This window comes from Coregonus clupeaformis, chromosome 12 (genome assembly GCF_020615455.1).
Source record: "Coregonus clupeaformis isolate EN_2021a chromosome 12, ASM2061545v1, whole genome shotgun sequence".
Classification (NCBI taxonomy): Eukaryota; Metazoa; Chordata; class Actinopteri; order Salmoniformes; family Salmonidae; genus Coregonus; species Coregonus clupeaformis.
The window spans coordinates 15,958,816-15,979,635 of NC_059203.1; the positions used below are offsets into that span (position 1 = coordinate 15,958,816).

The 20,820-nt window shown below is 41.3% G+C and overlaps 1 protein-coding gene across 12 annotated transcripts in view; it reads left to right on the plus strand.

The window, feature by feature from the left end:
* The window catches only part of atp2b2 (ATPase plasma membrane Ca2+ transporting 2), a 265,384-nt gene that overhangs the window by 92,330 nt on the left and 152,234 nt on the right, over positions 1 to 20,820 (plus strand). For all 12 annotated transcript variants that reach the window (XM_041891842.2, XM_041891845.2, XM_041891844.2 and 9 more), the window contains one exon: positions 6,988 to 7,188. In XM_041891842.2, coding sequence (XP_041747776.1) covers positions 6,988 to 7,188 — 201 coding nt within the window. The remainder of the gene's footprint in view (positions 1 to 6,987; positions 7,189 to 20,820) is intronic.

A 20,820-nucleotide genomic window follows, 5' to 3' on the forward strand; every position in this document is an offset into this window, starting at 1 on the left:
CGCTGGTTGTTCTCAGCCTCAGTCGTCACCCTCCCTGATCCACTCCTCCTCCTACCTGAACCCCTCCCATCTCTCTGCTGCTTCTCCTTCTATTGTCTTCTCCTTTTCTACTCCATCACTATCTCCATCACTATCACTAGCTCCATCACTATCTCCGTCACTATCTCCATCACTATCTCTGTCACTATTCCTATCTCCATCACTATCACATTCTCCATCACTATCTCCGTCACTATCACTATCTCCATCACTATCTCTGTCACTATCACTATCTCCATCACTATCTCTGTCACTATCACTATCTCTATCACTATCTCTATCACCATCTACATCACTATCTCTGTTACTATCACTATCTCCATCACTATTGCTGTCACTATCACTATCTCCTACACTATCTCTAGCTCTATCTCTTTCACTATCACTATCTCTGTCTCTATCACTTTCTCTATCACTAACTCTATTACTATCTCTATCTCTCTATCAACATCTCTATCTCAATAACAATCACTATCTATATCACTTTCACTATCTCTATCTCTATCACTATCTCTCTCACTGACTATCTATATCTCTATCACTATCTCTATCAATATCTCTATCTCTATCACTATCTCTATCTCTATCTATCACTATCTATCACTATCTCTATCTCTATCTCTATCACTATCTCTATCACTATCTCCATCGATATCACTATCTCTATCACTATCACTATCTCTATCTCTATCTCTATCTCTATCATTATCTCTATCACTATCTCTATCTCTATCTCTATCACTATCTCTATCACTATCTCCATCGATATCACTATCTCTATCACTATATCACTATCTCTATAACTATCTCTATCTCTATCACCTTCACTATTTCTATCTCTATCACTATCTCTATCTCTATCTCTATCTCTATCATTATCTCTATCACTATCTCTATCTCTATCACTATCTCTATCTCTATCACTATACGCTATCACTATCTCTATTCCCTAGCTCTATCTCTATCACTGTCTACATCACTACCTCTAGCTCTATCTCTTTCACTATCACTGTCTCTGTCTCTATCACTTTCTCTATCACTATCTCTATCACTATCACTATGTCTATCTCTATCACGTTCTCTCTCACTATGACGATCTCTATCTCTATACCTATCAAAAGCTCTATCAATATCTCTTTCTCTATCACTATCTCTATCTCTATCACTATCTCTATCACTATATCTTTCTCTATCACTATCTCTATCACTATCACTATGTCTATCTCTATCACTATCAATATCTCTATCACGATCTCTATCACTATCTCTATCACTATCACTATCTCTATCCCTATATATATCACTATCTCTATAACTATCTCTATCACTATTTCTACATCACTATCTCTATCTCTATCTCTATCTCTATCACTATCACTATCACTATCTCTATCTCTATCACTATCTCTATGACTATCTCTATACCTATCTCTATCACTATCTCTATCCCTAGCTCTATCTCTATCACTATTTCTATCACTATCAATATCTCTATCACTATCACTATCACTATCGCTATTGCTATCGCTATCTCTATCTCGATCACTATCTCTATCACTTTCACTATCTCTCACTATCTATCTCTATCTCTATCACTGTCTATATCTCTGTATCTATCTCTATCACTATCACTATCTCTATCACTATCACTCACTCTATATATATCTCTATCTATCTCTATAACTGTCTATATCTCTATCACTATCTATATCTCTTTCACTATCTCTATCACTATCTCTATCTCTATCTCTATCACTATCACTATCTCTATCCCTAGCTCTATCTCTATCACTATCTCTATCTCTATCTCTATCTCTATCACTATCTCCATCACTACCTCTAGCTCTATCTCTTTCACTATCACTATGTCTATCTCTATCACGTTCTCTCTCACTATGACGATCTCTATCTCTATACCTATCAAAATATCTATCAATATCTCTTTTTCTATCACTATCACTATCTCTATCACTATCTCTTCCTCTATCACTATCTCTATCACTATCACTATGTCTATCTCTATCACTATCGATATCTCTATCACGATCTTTATCACTATCTCTATCTATCTATATCACTATCTCTATCGATATCACTATCTCTATCGCTATATATAACACTATCTCTATAACTATCTCTATCAATATCACTATTTCTATATCACTATCACTATCACTATCTCTATCACTTTCTCTGTCACTATCACAATCTCTATCACTATCTCTATCACTATCTCTATGACTATCTCTATCGCTATCTCTATCACTATCTCTATCCCTAGCTCTATCTCTATCACTATTTATATCACTATCTCTATCACTATCACTATCTCTATCTCTATCACTATCTCTATCTCGATCACTATCTCTATCACTTTCACTATCTCTCACTATATCTCTATCTCTATCACTGTCTATATCTCTTTATCTATCTCTATCACTATCACTATCACTATCTCTATATCTATCTTTACTACTATCTATATCTCTATCTCTATCACTATTTCTATCACTATCTATATATATCTCTATCATTTTCACTATCTCTATCTCTATCACTATCTCTATCACTATCATTATCATTATCTCTAACTCTATCTCTATCTCTATCTCTATCTATATCTCTACCACTATCTCTATCACTATCACTCTCTATCTCTATCACTCTCTCTATCACTTTTTCTATCACTATTTCTATCACTAACACTATCACTATCTCTCCCTTTTCACCCTTTCTCTCCCCTTCTCTCTCTCCATAGCTCTTTCTCTCTCTCTCTATTGTCTTCCTCCTTCTCACCAGGCGAAGACATGGTCATATCACATGTAGGCGTGCAGTTTGGTGCCATCTCACCTCATACTACGCTGCTTTAAACGTTAGAGCTACCGTCTGTTACAATGATGACACTCTCTCTTTCTCTCTCATAATAACACCACCAGTTATCACTAGAACCGCTGGGTCTCTTCCTCTCTCATAATAACACCACCAGTTATCACTAGAACCGCTGGGTCTCCATGGACCCCTCTTCAAGCTAACGAGAAGTCATTCTGACTGCAACATTCTAACAGTGTAATGGATATATTTCATATATGCTATCACAAAAATTAATATAATTTGGTTTTGTTTATGAAGGCCTTGGGTAACATAACCTGCTGCCCAATGTGGATATTTTCACAGAAATTGAAAGCCATTCAGCAATAGAATGGGCCGCTCTGTTGTTCATTCACAATTGGTGATAACATACAGTGCATTCGGAAAGTATTCAGACCCCTTGACTTTTTCTACATTTTGTTACGTTACAGCCTTATTCTAAACTGGATTAAATAAATAAAAATCCTCATCAATCTACCCACAATACCCCGTAAAGACAAAGCAGAAGCAGGTTTTAGAAATCTGTGCAAATGTATTAAAAATAAAAAACTGAAATACCTTATTTACAAAAGTATTCAGACCCTTTGCTATGAATCTCGAAATTGAGCTCAGGTGCATCCTGTTTCCATTGATCATCGTTGAGATGTTTCTACAACTTGATTGGAGTCCACTTGTGGTCAATTCAATTGATTTGACATGATTTGGAAAGGCACACACCTGTCTATATAAGGTCCCACAGTTAACAGTGCATGTCAGAGCAAAAACCAAGCCATGAGGTCGAAGGAATTGTCCGTAGAGCTCCGAGACAGGATTGTGTCGAGGCACAGATCTGGGGAAGGGTACCAACAAATGTCTGCAGCATTGAAGGTCCCCAAGAACACCATGGCCTCCATCATTCTTAAATGGAAGAAGTTTGGAACCACCAAGACTCTTCCTAGAGCTGGCTGTCCGGCCAAACTGAGAAATTGGGGGAGAAGGTCCTTGGTCAGGGAGGTGACCAAGAACCCGATGGTCACTCTGACAGAGCTCCAGAGTTCCTCTGTGGAGATGGGAGAACCTTCCAGAAGGACAACCATCTCTGCAGCACTCCACCAATCAGGCCTTTATGGTAGAGTGGCCAGACGGAAGCCACTCCTCAGTAAAAGGCACATGACAGCCCACTTGGAGTTTGCCAAAAGGCACCTAAAGACTCTCAGCGGGCCCTACTGTTGGGAGAAGGAGTGGTACTGTTGGGAGAAGGAGCGGAGCGGGCCCTACTGTTGGAAGAAGGAGTGGAGCAGGCCCTAATGTTGGAAGAAGGAGAGGAGCAGGCCCTACTGTTGGGACAAGGAGTGGTACTGTTGGGAGAAGGAGCGGAGCGGGCCCTACTGTTGGAAGAAGGAGTGGAGCAGGCCCTAATGTTGGAAGAAGGAGCAGAGCAGGCCCTACTGTTGGGACAAGGAGTGGTACTGTTGGGAGAAGGAGCAGAGCAGGCCCTACTGTTGGGAGAAGGAGCAGAGCAGGCCCCACTGTTGGGAGAAGGAGCAGAGCAGGCCCTACTGTTGGGAGAAGGAGAGGAGCGGGCCCTACTGTTGGGAGAAGGAGCGGAGCAGGCCCAACTGTTGGGACAAGGAGTGGAGCAGGCCCTACTGTTGGGAGAAGGAGCAGAGCAGGCCCTACTGTTGGGAGAAGGAGCAGAGCAGGCCCCACTGTTGGGAGAAGGAGCAGAGCAGGCCCTACTGTTGGGAGAAGGAGCAGAACAGGCCCCACTGTTGGGAGAAGGAGGGGAGCAGGCCCTACTGTTGGGAGAAGGAGTGGAGCAGGCCCTTCTGTTGGGAGAAGGAGGGGAGCAGGCCCTACTGTTGGGAGAAGGAGCGGAGCAGGCCCTACTGTTGGGAGAAGGAGTGGAGCAGGCCCCAATGTTGGGAGAAGGAGGGGAGCAGGCCCTACTGTTGGGAGAAGGAGTGGAGCAGGCCCTACTGTTGGGAGAAGGAGCAGGCCCTACTGTTGGGAGAAGGAGCGGAGCAGGCCCTACTGTTGGGAGAAGGAGCAGAGCAGGCCCTACTGTTTGGAGAAGGAGGGGAGCAGGCCCTACTGTTGGGAGAAGGAGGGGAGCAGGCCCTACTGTTGGGAGAAGGAGGGGAGCAGGCCCTACTGTTGGGAGAAGGAGGGGAGCAGGCCCTACTGTTGGGAGAAGGAGGGGAGCAGGCCCTACTGTTGGGAGAAGGAGCGGAGCGGGCCCTACTGTTGGGAGAAGGAGAGGAGCAGGCCCTACTGTTGGGAGAAGGAGTGGAGCAGGCCCTACTGTTGGGAGAAGGAGCGGAGCGGGCCCTACTGTTGGGAGAAGGAGAGGAGCAGGCCCTACTGTTGGGAGAAGGAGTGGAGCAGGCCCTACTGTTGGGAGAAGGAGCAGGCCCTACTGTTGGGAGAAGGAGCGGAGCAGGCCCTACTGTTGGGAGAAGGAGTGGAGCAGGCCCTACTGTTGGGAGAAGGAGGGGAGCAGGCCCTACTGTTGGGAGAAGGAGCGGAGCAGGCCCTACTGTTGGGACAAGGAGTGGTACTGTTGGGAGAAGGAGCAGGCCCTACTGTTGGGAGAAGGAGTGGAGCAGGCCCTACTGTTGGGAGAAGGAGCGGAGCAGGCCCTACTGTTGGGAGAAGGAGTGGAGCAGGCCCTACTGTTGGGAGAAGGAGCGGAGCAGGCCCTACTGTTGGGAGAAGGAGTGGAGCAGGCCCTACTGTTGGGAGAAGGAGGGGAGCGGGCCCTACTGTTGGGACAAGGAGTGGTACTGTTGGGAGAAGGAGCGGGCCCTACTGTTGGGAGAAGGAGCGGAGCAGGCCCTACTATTGGGAGAAGGAGCGGAGCAGGCCCTACTGTTGGGAGAAGGAGGGGAGCGGGCCCTACTGTTGGGACAAGGAGTGGTACTGTTGGGAGAAGGAGCGGGCCCTACTGTTGGGAGAAGGAGCGGAGCAGGCCCTACTGTTAGGAGAAGGAGTGGAGCAGGCCCTACTGTTGGGAGAAGGAGGGGAGCGGGCCCTACTGTTGGGACAAGGAGTGGTACTGTTGGGAGAAGGAGCGGGCCCTACTGTTGGGAGAAGGAGCGGAGCAGGCCCTACTGTTGGGAGAAGGAGCGGAGCGGGCCCTACTGTTGGGAGAAGGAGCAGAGCAGGCCCTACTGTTGGGACAAGGAGCAGGCCCTACTGTTGGGAGAAGGAGCGGAGCGGGCCCTACTGTTGGGAGAAGGAGCGGAGCAGGCCCTACTGTTGGGAGAAGGAGGGGAGCGGGCCCTACTGTTGGGAGAAGGAGGGGAGCGGGCCCTACTGTTGGGAGAAGGAGCGGAGCAGACCCTACTGTTGGGAGAAGGAGTGGAGCAGGCCCTACTGTTGGGAGAAGGAGCGGAGCAGGCCCTACTGTTGGGAGAAGGAGGGGCAATCGGGGAAAACCATTCTAAAAAATGACTTGCCCTCCTAAAACTGGTTATAACGCCAGTTCTGTTTGTGATATTAAGATTCTAACACCGACAGTGTGGTATATAGTCTTATTTAGTGAAGGTGAAGGACGGAGGAGGGCATGACTTAGTAGCGTAATAATATAGAAAAATCATGAGCAGTCAAAATGTGTTATTCACTGCAGTCTGACGGCATGCTATCATAGGAACACCACCAGTATCCCAATCACATTTACCCAACTGCTGCTCAGTTTGACCCGCTGCCAGGATCCTCACGCCAGTGGATAGTTGGTGTATGTACAGTGGGGGAAAAAAGTATTTAGTCAGCCACCAATTGTGCAAGTTCTCCCACTTAAAAAGATGAGAGAGGCCTGTCATTTTCATCATAGGTACACGTCAACTATGACAGACAAAATGAGAAAATAATTTCCAGAAAATCACATTGTAGGATTTTTAATGAATTTATTTGCAAATTATGGTGGAAAATAAGTATTTGGTCAATAAGAATGAATGTAGATGCGATTTGCACAATAGTTGTCTTTAGGAGAAAGTAGTACATTTGAACAGGTTTAATTATCTATTGTATTTTTGAACAGGTGATCTTTTCAGTTTCCTTTATTAAAACGATATTCTTTATTCTCCCTTTTCCCAACAGGCTTAACAGGAGATGTAACTGATCTAGATAAGAGGAAAGAAGTGTACGGGGAAAACCTTATACCTCCAAAGAAGCCAAAAACCTTCCTCCAGTTAGTATGGGAGGCCCTGCAGGACGTGACTCTGATCATCCTGGAGGTGGCCGCCTTGATCTCTCTGGGGCTGTCCTTCTACCAGCCTCCGGGAGGGGACAGCGGAGAATGTGAGTACTGACACGTATTCACGCACACGTATTCACACACACACACTCATATCGTCTTTACGTTTAGTACATAAAATCATCTTTTACGTTTTTTTTGACGGGAAATTATTGAACGGACAATTATCTTTTGAGTGTTTGAACACATTTTAGAGGAAAAGAGGTGAGTTTGTCAGAGGTGGTACAGTGTTTCATATAGGCCTATGACAGCCTAAAGCTGAGCGATACCACAGGGGCTCATTATTATGTAAATAACTGCTTGCTCCAGATGGATAATCACTGTTCCGGTGAAGTCCAGATAGGTCTGTCAGACGTGTGGGCTTTACACTGCTGAATTGCCGTATTAACTTAAGTAGCTGAGCTAGCTCTGCCAGATTCAGATATAACAATGATGAAGCATCTACATACAATATACACACCTGAACATGGGATAGCAGAAGATATAATCTAGTCTGAAAGCGGCGGTAGTGAAATAATACATGTTTAGACCCAGCATATTATTGCGACGTTACCTTACGTTGTGGGAACGTTTCACTGTTTTCTGGGGAGAGTTTCCCCCCAGGTTGGTAATAGAATGAAGCAGGGCCCATGTTGGTCTGTCTGGTCTTTACGCACGTCTTTCTCATTGTGTGTCTTGACACACTAACAGTGACGTCGTCTGTGGTTTTCATGTCTGTGCTCACTTCCTCCCAGACATCACAGGCGTTCAGATTGAATTAGGCCAGTTACAGATCCCATATTGCAGCCACCCGAAGTCTGCAGCCCGCTCCAGTCTGCGGATTGCAGTCGCATACTGCAGCCACCCCAGTTTGCAGCCACAATGCTAGATAATCCCAGTCATTGAGGGCTGAGGAATCAATACAAATGGTTGGTATTGATTCCTCATTCTGGTCCCAGATCTGTTTGAGCATTCTTGTCAACTCCTATAGGGATGACAATGATCAATGATAGAGTTGGCAAGACAGTACAAACAGATCTGGGACCAGGCTAGAGACAACCTGACTTTTCACTAGATGCAAGAACGGACTGGGAACAGAAATCTGCCCGGGCATTTCCAACACATACAGTGGGGAGAACAAGTATTTGATACACTGCCGATTTTGCAGGTTTTCTTACTTACAAAGCATGTAGAGGTCTGTAATTTTTATCATAGGTACACTTCAACTGTGAGAGACGGAATCTAAAACAAAAATCCAGAAAATCACATTGTATGATTTTTAAGTAATTAATTTGTATTTTATTGCATGACATAAGTATTTGATCACCTACCAACCAGTAAGAATTCCGGCTCTCACAGACCTGTGAGTTTTTCTTTAAGAAGCCGTCCTGTTCTCCACTCATTACCTGTATTAACTGCACCTGTTTGAACTTGTTACCTGTATAAAAGACACCTGTCCACACACTCAATCAAACAGACTCCAACCTCTCCACAATGGCCAAGACCAGAGAGCTGTGTAAGGACATCAGGGATAAAACTGTAGACCTGCACAAGGCTGGGATGGGCTACAGGACAATAGGCAAGCAGCTTGGTGAGAAGGCAACAACTGTTGGCGCAATTATTAGAAAATGGAAGAAGTTCAAGATGACGGTCAATCACCCTCGGTCTGGGGCTCCATGCAAGATCTCACCTCGTGGGGCATCAATGATCATGAGGAAGGTGAGGGATCAGCCCAGAACTACACGGCAGGACCTGGTCAATGACCTGAAGAGAGCTGGGACCACAGTCTCAAAGAAAACCATTAGTAACACACTATGCCGTCATGGATTAAAATCCTGCAGCGCACGCAAGGTCCCCCTGCTCAAGCCAGCGCATGTCCAGGCCCGTCTGAAGTTTGCCAATGACCATCTGGATGATCCAGAGGAGGAATAAGAGAAGGTCATGTGGTCTGATGAGACAAAAATAGAGCTTTTTGGTCTAAACTCCACTCGCCGTGTTTGGGGGAAGAAGAAGGATGAGTACAACCCCAAGAACACCATCCCAAACGTGAAGCATGGAGGTGGAAACATCATTATTTGGGGATGCTTTTCTGCAAAGGGGACAGGACAACTGCACCATATTGAGGGGAGGATGGATGGGGCCATGTATCGCGAGATCTTGGCCAACAACCTCCCTTCCCTCAGTAACCATTGAAGATGGGTCGTGGCTGGGTCTTCCAGCATGACAACAACCCGAAACACACAGCCAGGGCAACTAAGGAGTGGCTCCGTGAGAAGCATCTCAAGGTCCTGGAGTGGCCTAGCCAGTCTCCAGACCTGAACCCAATAGAAAATCTTTGGAGGGAGCTGAAAGTCCGTATTGCCCATGACAGCCCCGAAACCTGAAGGATCTGGAGAAGGTCTGTATGGAGGAGTGGGCCAAAATCCCTGCTGCAGTGTGTGCAAACCTGGTCAAGACCTAAAGGAAACGTATGATCTCTGTAATTGCAAACAAAGGTTTCTGTACCAAATATTAAGTTCTGCTTTTCTGATGTATCAAATACTTATGTCATGCAATAAAATGCAAATTAATTACTTAAAAATCATACAATGTGATTTTCTGGATATTTGTTTTAGATTCCGTCTCTCACAGTTGAAGTGTACCTATAATAAAAATTACAGACCTCTACATGCTTTGTAAGTAGGAAAACCTGCAAAATCGGCAGTGTATCAAATACTTGTTCTCCCCACTGTAGGCAAAATAAATCCTTGAGGACCCAACACAGGACAATTTTTTCTTAACCACCCCATTATTAGCAATATAATGGTCATTTTACAAAAAACAATAACCCAATTTAGAAAGGACTGGCCCCATTTGCCATAGTTTTTCTATGTCCAGTCCGTCTCCGACACGATGTGAAGAGGACTGAGGAGTATACAAACTGAAACCTATGACTGGAGTGTGCGTGTACGTGTGTGTGTGTGTGTGTGTGTGTGTGTGTGTGTGTGTGTGTGTGTGTGTGTGTGTGTGTGTGTGTGTGTGTGTGTGTGTGTGTGTGTGTGTGTGTGTGTGTGTGTGTGTGTGTGTGTGTGTGTGTGTGTGTGTGTGTGTGTGTGTGTGTGTGTGTGTGTGTGTGTGTGTGTGTGTGTGTGTGTGTACAACCTGAAACCATCATCCTCAAAGCCTCAAAAGCTTCAGAGAATAAAAGAGGAGGTTGACTTTAGTTTGATTCAGAGAATAAAATACTTAAGTTTGATTAGCATATCAAATTTAATATTAAATATAATTTAACCTTTATTTAACTAGGCAAGTCAGTTAAGAACAAATTCTTATTTACAATGACGGCCTACACCGGCCAAACCCAGATGACAATTCGATCTTATATACAACATTTGAAATTGTGATTTTTACATTGGATAAAAGTAGAGATTCAGAGCTAGAAAATTGTATATCATACACTACAGTTGAGGAATAATGGTAAAGTAATTCTGCTTTGAAAGTTGATAAACTTGTAACCCTACATTTGAGAAAATGGCCCTTGAATGTTTTTGTACACCTACTGGAGAGCTCTTCTTTGTCTACACCCATTCAGCATCGTTCACACCCTCTTAAGCCTTAGCCCCACCCATCGCTTTAAGGATTCACATGTGAGGCCATGTGCTAAACAGGGTGAGTAAGGTAGTGTAGTAAACAACCAAAGATTTCAAGACTAAAACTGGTGAAAGTAGTAGCCTACAATAAGGAAAAACTCCTGGTAAAAATACACTTTATCTAGTCCTTGGCCTATATCCTAATCTGACTTTGGTGCAAATCATGTTGTTCTTCACATTACCATCTCTGGTAAACACACACTATATCAAATCAAATCAAAGTTTATTTGTCACATGCACAGGATACAGAAGGTGTAAACGGCACAGTGTAATGGTTACTTGCATATTTGCATAGTAGCAATATCAAAAATAGAAAGTGTCCAGATAAAAAAATATTTTATAATTATTAGATGATGGTTTCCCAGACACACTTGTCTAAATTGATGGGTCATGTGAAATAAATGCTATAACCACCCCCCAGCCACATCTAGCTAAGTGGATGGGCCACTATTGTTCATGAAATACAATAGATGGCTGTAATTACCCCCAGACACACCTGGTATACTTGATGGGTCATGTAATCATCTGGCGAAGTGGAGTCTTTTGTTTAGACATGCAGCTAGCTACAGTAGCTAAACAATGAACCATAATCCCAACCCATACAGTAGCTACAGTTCAAATGGATTGCCATAGCTAGCCACCAAGCATGAAATGCTGTAATATAAATCTGCAGGTAGCTAAAGCTAACCAACTAGGTTCAATGTTAGCTAGCTAACTAACATTAGGCTATAACTAGCAATGCAAATGGCTTTCTGAGATACAAATAATATTACTACACAGATCATACACATAACGTTAGCTAGCGAGCCAACAAGCTAACGTTTGCTAGCTAGCTAACTGTATGCTTTCACTTGCAATGAAAAAGACTTTGACAAAATTAGAATCGTATAATATCTGAAAATGTAGCTAGACTCTTACCCATATGCATGGTTGCATGGTCTTTTCCGTTTACTTTGTAGCTAGCTACAGCTTGTTTGGCCAATTGTGTCAAGTCACTCCGGTTCATACTGACTGTGTGCAGAAAGTCTATCACAATCTTTGTCGATAGCGCCTGCTAAATTCATGTCAGCAATGTTGATGAGAGCAGTAGCAACACGTTTGCCGTTCACATGGCTAACATTATATCTTTCAAAAAGCTGTGGTAGCAAGGATTATCTACACATACTGAGCAGCTCATGTTATAGACAGAAGCATGCTACATGATAGACCAATCCGAACTCATCTCTCAGCATGTCCAGCCCATACATTATCTCAGCCAATCATGGCTAGCGGGAAGGTTCTTGTCTTTCTTCGTGGCTAAACCAACTAGGCTCGTAATGTAACATTTGTATTCGTATTTACAGATGGCATACAGGTTTGTTATTAAGGCACATGAAAGGACACATGTTCCAAAAGGCATTTCTGCCAAAAAAACGCATTTTGATGAAAAAATAAGAATTACGTTCAAATGCCTCTCCTGTGAAGTAGTGATGCGCGGCGTGACATACGCCTAGTTTCCTGGAACATTAGCGTATCAAAATGCATATCAAGATCCTGAGTCAAGAGGATATGCATTGTATGTTCCTGAGAAATATATACTATGTAGGCCTGCATTCAGTATTTGTCATCAAATGTGACCGACCGGCTCGATTCGGTCTTATGTAGCAAAATTTGAAATTGTGTCTTTTACATTGGATAAAATTAGAGAATCAGAGCTAGAAAATTGTATATCATACACTACAATTCTGCTTTGAAAGTTAAACTTGTAACCTCACTTTTGAGAAAATGGCCCTTGAATGTTTTGGTACCTACTGGAGAGCTCTTCTTTGTCTTCACCCATTCAGCATAATTCACACCCTCTTAAGCTTTAGCCCCACCCATCTCTTTAAGGATTCACATGTGAGGCCATGTGCTAAACAACCAAAGATATCAAGACTAAAGGCTGGTTTATACTACAGGTGTGTTTTTATCTAGAGTGCCAGAGTGTGCTCTGGCCGTTCGTAAACTCAGAACGTTGTCAGATTGGCCGTTCGTAAATTTAGAGCGTTTCACTCTCGGACCGTTCAGAGCGCACACTAGACGCTCTGGCCGAAAAGTAGGGTTGATCCGAGCATTCTGACCTCACAACAGCAGTCAAGTACCCAAGCTAACTTGGTAACGTTGGCTAGCTTGCTAGCTACTTCCAGACACAAATGAGAGAATAGCTCACTCTGACCATTTTACTCGCCCTAGCAGAGCTGGTTAGGCTGTTTTTATGTTATCCAGAGTGTTGGTGTCTGCAACTGTGATGCAGGCAACAATTTAATTATGCTTTTTTGCCAATGTTTACTGACACTGGCAGGTAGCTTAGTGGTTAAGAGCGTTGTGCCAGTAACCGAAAGGTCGCTGGTTTTAATCCCCGAGCCGACTAGGTGAAAAATCTGTCAATGTGCCCTTGAGCAAGGCACATAATTGCTCCTGTAAGTCGCTCTGGATAAGAGTGTCTGCTAAATGACTAAAATGTAAAAAAAAAAAATTGTTAATATTCAACGGGTGTTGAGCGTTCATAAATTCATCAGTTATTCTGCGCTCTGGCACACTCTAACGAGAGTGCACTGAAATCAGAGTAGATAGCCAGAGTCTATCGACAGTTGTCGCAGTGACATCATAAACATTCTATTGAAATAGTTACAGCATTGTGGAGTCTTTTGTTTAGACATGCAGCTAGCTAGCTAAACAATGAACAATAATCCCAACTCATAACATTACTACCCTGCATAAACCAGGTTCAATGTTAGCTAGCTAACATTAGGCTATAACTAGCAATGCAAATGTCTCTGAGATACAAATAATATAACTACACAGATCATACACGTAGCATTAGCTAGCTAGTCAGTAACATGTAGTGATACATCATCAGACAGTAACATGTAGTTATACATCAGACAGTAACATGTAGTGATACATCATCAGACAGTAACATGTAGTGATACATCATCAGACAGTAACATGTAGTGATACATCATCAGACAGTAACATGTATTGATACCTCATCAGACAGTAACATGTAGTGATACATCATCAGACAGTAACATGTAGTGATACATCATCAGACAGTAACATGTAGTGATACATCAGACAGTAACATGTAGTGATACATCAGACAGTAACATGTAGTGATACATCATCAGACAGTAACATGTAGTGATACATCATCAGACAGTAACATGTAGTGATACATCATCAGACAGTAACATGTAGTGATACATCAGACAGTAACATGTAGTGATACATCAGACAGTAACATGTAGTGATACATCATCAGACAGTAACATGTAGTGATACATCATCAGACAGTAACATGTAGTGATACATCATCAGACAGTAACATGTAGTGATACATCATCAGACAGTAACATGTAGTGATACATCAGACAGTAACATGTAGTGATACATCAGACAGTAACATGTAGTGATACATCATCAGACAGTAACATGTAGTGATACATCAGACAGTAACATGTAGTGATACATCATCAGACAGTAACATGTAGTGATACATCATCAGACAGTAACATGTAGTGATACATCATCAGACAGTAACATGTAGTGATACATCATCAGATAGTAACATGTAGTGATACATCATCAGACAGTAACATGTAGTGATACATCATCAGACAGTAACATGTAGTGATACATCAGACAGTAACATGTAGTGATACATCATCAGACAGTAACATGTAGCGATACATCAGACAGTAACATGTAGTGATACATCAGACAGTAACATGTAGCAATACATCAGACAGTAACATGTAGTGATACATCATTAGACAGTAACATGTAGTGATACATCATCAGACAGTAACATGTAGTGATACATCATTAGACAGTAACATGTACATCATCAGACAGTAAAACATGTAGTGATACATCAGACAGTAACATGTAGTGATACATCATTAGACAGTAACATGTACATCATCAGACAGTAAAACATGTAGTGATACATCAGACAGTAACATGTAGTGATACATCATCAGACAGTAACATGTAGTGATACATCAGACAGTAACATGTAGTGATACCTCAGACAGTAACATGTAGTGATACATCAGACAGTAACATGTAGTGATACATCATCAGACAGTAACATGTAGTGATACATCATCAGACAGTAACATGTAGCGATACCTCAGACAGTAACATGTAGTGATACATCATCAGACAGTAACATGTAGTGATACATCATTAGACAGTAACATGTAGTGATACATCAGACAGTAACATGTAGTGATACATCATTAGACAGTAACATGTAGTGATACATCATCAGACAGTAACATGTAGCGATACATCAGACAGTAACATGTAGTGATACATCATCAGACAGTAACATGTAGCGATACATCAGACAGTAACATGTAGCGATACATCAGACAGTAACATGTAGTGATACATCATCAGACAGGAACATGTAGCGATACATCATCAGACAGTAACATGTAGCGATACATCAGACAGTAACATGTAGCGATACATCATCAGAGAGTAACAGTTAGCGATACATCATCAGACAGTAACATGTAGTGATACATCATCAGACAGTAACATGTAGTGATACATCAGACAGTAACATGTAGTGATACCTCAGACAGTAACATGTAGTGATACATCAGACAGTAACATGTAGTGATACATCAGACAGTAACATGTAGTGATACCTCAGACAGTAACATGTAGTGATACATCATCAGACAGTAACATATAGTGATACATCAGACAGTAACATGTAGTGATACATCATCAGACAGTAACATGTAGTGATAAATCAGACAGTAACATGTAGTGATACATCATCAGACAGGAACATGTAGTGATACATCATCAGACAGTAACATGTAGCGATACATCAGACAGTAACATGTAGCGATACATCATCAGACAGTAACATGTAGTGATACATCATCAGACAGTAACATGTAGTGATACATCATCAGACAGTAACATGTAGTGATACATCAGACAGTAACATGTAGTGATACATCATCAGACAGTAACATGTAGTGATACATCAGACAGTAACATGTAGTGATACATCATCAGACAGTAACATGTAGTGATACATCATCAGACAGTAACATGTAGTGATACATCAGACAGTAACATGTAGTGATACCTCAGACAGTAACATGTAGTGATACATCAGACAGTAACATGTAGTGATACCTCAGACAGTAACATGTAGTGATACATCATCAGACAGTAACATGTAGTGATACATCATCAGACAGTAACATGTAGTGATACATCAGACAGTAACATGTAGCGATACATCATCAGACAGTAACATGTAGCGATACATCATCAGACAGTAACATGTAGCGATACATCATCAGACAGTAACATGTAGTGATACATCAGACAGTAACATGTAGCGATACACTCAGACAGTAACATGTAGCGATACATCAGACAGTAACATGTAGCGATACATCATCAGACAGTAACATGTAGTGATACATCATCAGACAGTAACATGTAGTGATACATCATCAGACAGTAACATGTAGTGATACCTCATCAGACAGTAACATGTAGTGATACATCATCAGACAGTAACATGTAGTGATACATCAGACAGTAACATGTAGTGATACATCATCAGACAGTAACATGTAGTGATACATCATCAGACAGTAACATGTAGCGATACATCAGACAGTAACATGTAGCGATACATCAGACAGTAACATGTAGTGATACCTCATCAGACAGTAACATGTAGTGATACATCATCAGACAGTAACATGTAGCGATACATCAGACAGTAACATGTAGCGATACATCTTCAGACAGTAACATGTAGTGATACATCATCAGACAGTAACATGTAGCGATACATCATCAGACAGTAACATGTAGCGATACATCATCAGACAGTAACATGTAGTGATACATCAGACAGTAACATGTAGCGATACCATCAGACAGTAACATGTAGCGATACATCAGACAGTAACATGTAGCGATACATCATCAGACAGTAACATGTAGTGATACATCATCAGACAGTAACATGTAGTGATACATCATCAGACAGTAACATGTAGTGATACCTCATCAGACAGTAACATGTAGTGATACATCATCAGACAGTAACATGTAGTGATACATCAGACAGTAACATGTAGTGATACATCATCAGACAGTAACATGTAGCGATACATCAGACAGTAACATGTAGCGATACATCAGACAGTAACATGTAGTGATACCTCATCAGACAGTAACATGTAGTGATACATCATCAGACAGTAACATGTAGCGATACATCAGACAGTAACATGTAGCGATACATCATCAGACAGTAACATGTAGTGATACATCATCAGACAGTAACATGTAGTGATACATCAGACAGTAACATGTAGTGATACATCAGACAGTAACATGTAGTGATACCTCAGACAGTAACATGTAGTGATACATCATCAGACAGTAACATATAGTGATACATCAGACAGTAACATGTAGTGATACATCATCAGACAGTAACATGTAGTGATAAATCAGACAGTAACATGTAGTGATACATCATCAGACAGGAACATGTAGTGATACATCATCAGACAGTAACATGTAGCGATACATCAGACAGTAACATGTAGCGATACATCATCAGACAGTAGCAGTTAGCGATACATCATCAGACCGTAACATGTAGTGATACATCATCAGACAGTAACATGTAGTGATACATCAGACAGTAACATGTACTGATACATCATCAGACAGTAACATGTAGTGATACATCAGACAGTAACATGTAGTGATACATCATTAGACAGTAACATGTAGTGATACATCATCAGACAGTAACATGTAGTGATACATCAGACAGTAACATGTAGTGATACCTCAGACAGTAACATGTAGTGATACATCAGACAGTAACATGTAGTGATACCTCAGACAGTAACATGTAGTGATACATCATCAGACAGTAACATGTAGTGATACATCATCAGACAGTAACATGTAGTGATACATCAGACAGTAACATGTAGCGATACATCATCAGACAGTAACATGTAGCGATACATCATCAGACAGTAACATGTAGCGATACATCATCAGACAGTAACATGTAGTGATACATCAGACAGTAACATGTAGCGATACTCAGACAGTAACATGTAGCGATACATCAGACAGTAACATGTAGCGATACATCATCAGACAGTAACATGTAGTGATACATCATCAGACAGTAACATGTAGTGATACATCATCAGACAGTAACATGTAGTGATACCTCATCAGACAGTAACATGTAGTGATACATCATCAGACAGTAACATGTAGTGATACATCAGACAGTAACATGTAGTGATACATCATCAGACAGTAACATGTAGTGATACATCATCAGACAGTAACATGTAGCGATACATCAGACAGTAACATGTAGCGATACATCAGACAGTAACATGTAGTGATACCTCATCAGACAGTAACATGTAGTGATACATCATCAGACAGTAACATGTAGCGATACATCAGACAGTAACATGTAGCGATACATCTTCAGACAGTAACATGTAGTGATACATCATCAGACAGTAACATGTAGCGATACATCATCAGACAGTAACATGTAGCGATACATCATCAGACAGTAACATGTAGTGATACATCAGACAGTAACATGTAGCGATACCTCAGACAGTAACATGTAGCGATACATCAGACAGTAACATGTAGCGATACATCATCAGACAGTAACATGTAGTGATACATCATCAGACAGTAACATGTAGTGATACATCATCAGACAGTAACATGTAGTGATACCTCATCAGACAGTAACATGTAGTGATACATCATCAGACAGTAACATGTAGTGATACATCAGACAGTAACATGTAGTGATACATCATCAGACAGTAACATGTAGCGATACATCAGACAGTAACATGTAGCGATACATCAGACAGTAACATGTAGTGATACATCATTAGACAGTAACATGTAGTGATACATCATCAGACAGTAACATGTAGCGATACATCAGACAGTAACATGTAGCGATACATCATCAGACAGTAACATGTAGTGATACATCATCAGACAGTAACATGTAGTGATACATCATCAGACAGTAACATGTAGTGATACATCATCAGACAGTAACATGTAGTGATACCTCATCAGACAGTAACATGTAGTGATACATCATCAGACAGTAACATGTAGTGATACATCAGACAGTAACATGTAGTGATACATCATCAGACAGTAACATGTAGCGATACATCAGACAGTAACATGTAGCGATACATCAGACAGTAACATGTAGTGATACCTCATCAGACAGTAACATGTAGTGATACATCATCAGACAGTAACATGTAGCGATACATCAGACAGTAACATGTAGCGATACATCATCAGACAGTAACATGTAGTGATACATCATCAGACAGTAACATGTAGTGATACATCATCAGACAGTAACATGTAGCGATACATCAGACAGTAACATGTAGCGATACATCAGACAGTAACATGTAGTGATACCTCATCAGACAGTAACATGTAGTGATACATCATCAGACAGTAACATGAGGTGATACCTCATCAGACAGTAACATGTAGTGATACCTCATCAGACAGTAACATGTAGCGATACATCAGACAGTAACATGTAGCGATACATCAGACAGTAACATGTAGTGATACCTCATCAGACAGTAACATGTAGTGATACATCATCAGACAGTAACATGAGGTGATACCTCATCAGACAGTAACATGTAGTGATACCTCATCAGACAGTAACATGTAGTGATACATCATCAGACAGTAACATGTAGCGATACATCAGACAGTAACATGTAGTGATACATCAGACAGTAACATGTAGTGATACATCATCAGACAGTAACATGTAGTGATACATCATCAGACAGTAACATGTAGTGATACATCAGACAGTAACATGTAGTGATACATCAGACAGTAACATGTAGCGATACATCAGACAGTAAAACATGTGCGATACATCATCAGACAGTAACATGTAGTGATACATCATCAGACAGTAACATGTGGCGATACATCAGACAGTAAAACATGTAGCGATACATCATCAGACAGTAACATGTAGTGATACATCAGACAGTAACATGTAGTGATACATCATCAGACAGTAACATGTAGTGATACATCAGACAGTAACATGTCGTGATACATCATCAGACAGTAACATGTAGCGATACATCAGACAGTAACATGTAGTGATACATCAGACAGTAACATGTAGCGATACATCACGACAGTAACATGTAGTGATACATCATTAGACAGTAACATGTAGTGATACATCATCAGACAGTAACATGTAGTGATACATCATTAGACAGTAACATGTAGTGACATCATCAGACAGTAACATGTAGTGATACATCAGACAGTAACATGTAGTGATACATCATCAGACAGTAACATGTAGTTATACATCATCAGACAGTAACATGTAGTGATACATCATCAGACAGTAACATGTAGTGATACATCATCAGATAGTAACATGTAGTGATACATCATCAGACAGTAACATGTAGTGATACATCATCAGACAGTAACATGTAGTGATACATCAGACAGTAACATGTAGTGATACATCATCAGACAGTAACATGTAGCGATACATCAGACAGTAACATGTAGTGATACATCAGACAGTAACATGTAGCGATACATCAGACAGTAACATGTAGTGATACATCATCAGACAGTAACATGTAGTGATACATCATCAGACAGTAACATGTAGTGATACATCATTAGACAGTAACATGTACATCATCAGACAGTAAAACATGTAGTGATACATCAGACAGTAACATGTAGTGATACATCATTAGACAGTAACATGTACATCATCAGACAGTAAAACATGTAGTGATACATCAGACAGTAACATGTAGTGATACATCATCAGACAGTAACATGTAGTGATACATCAGACAGTAACATGTAGTGATACCTCAGACAGTAACATGTAGTGATACATCAGACAGTAACATGTAGTGATACATC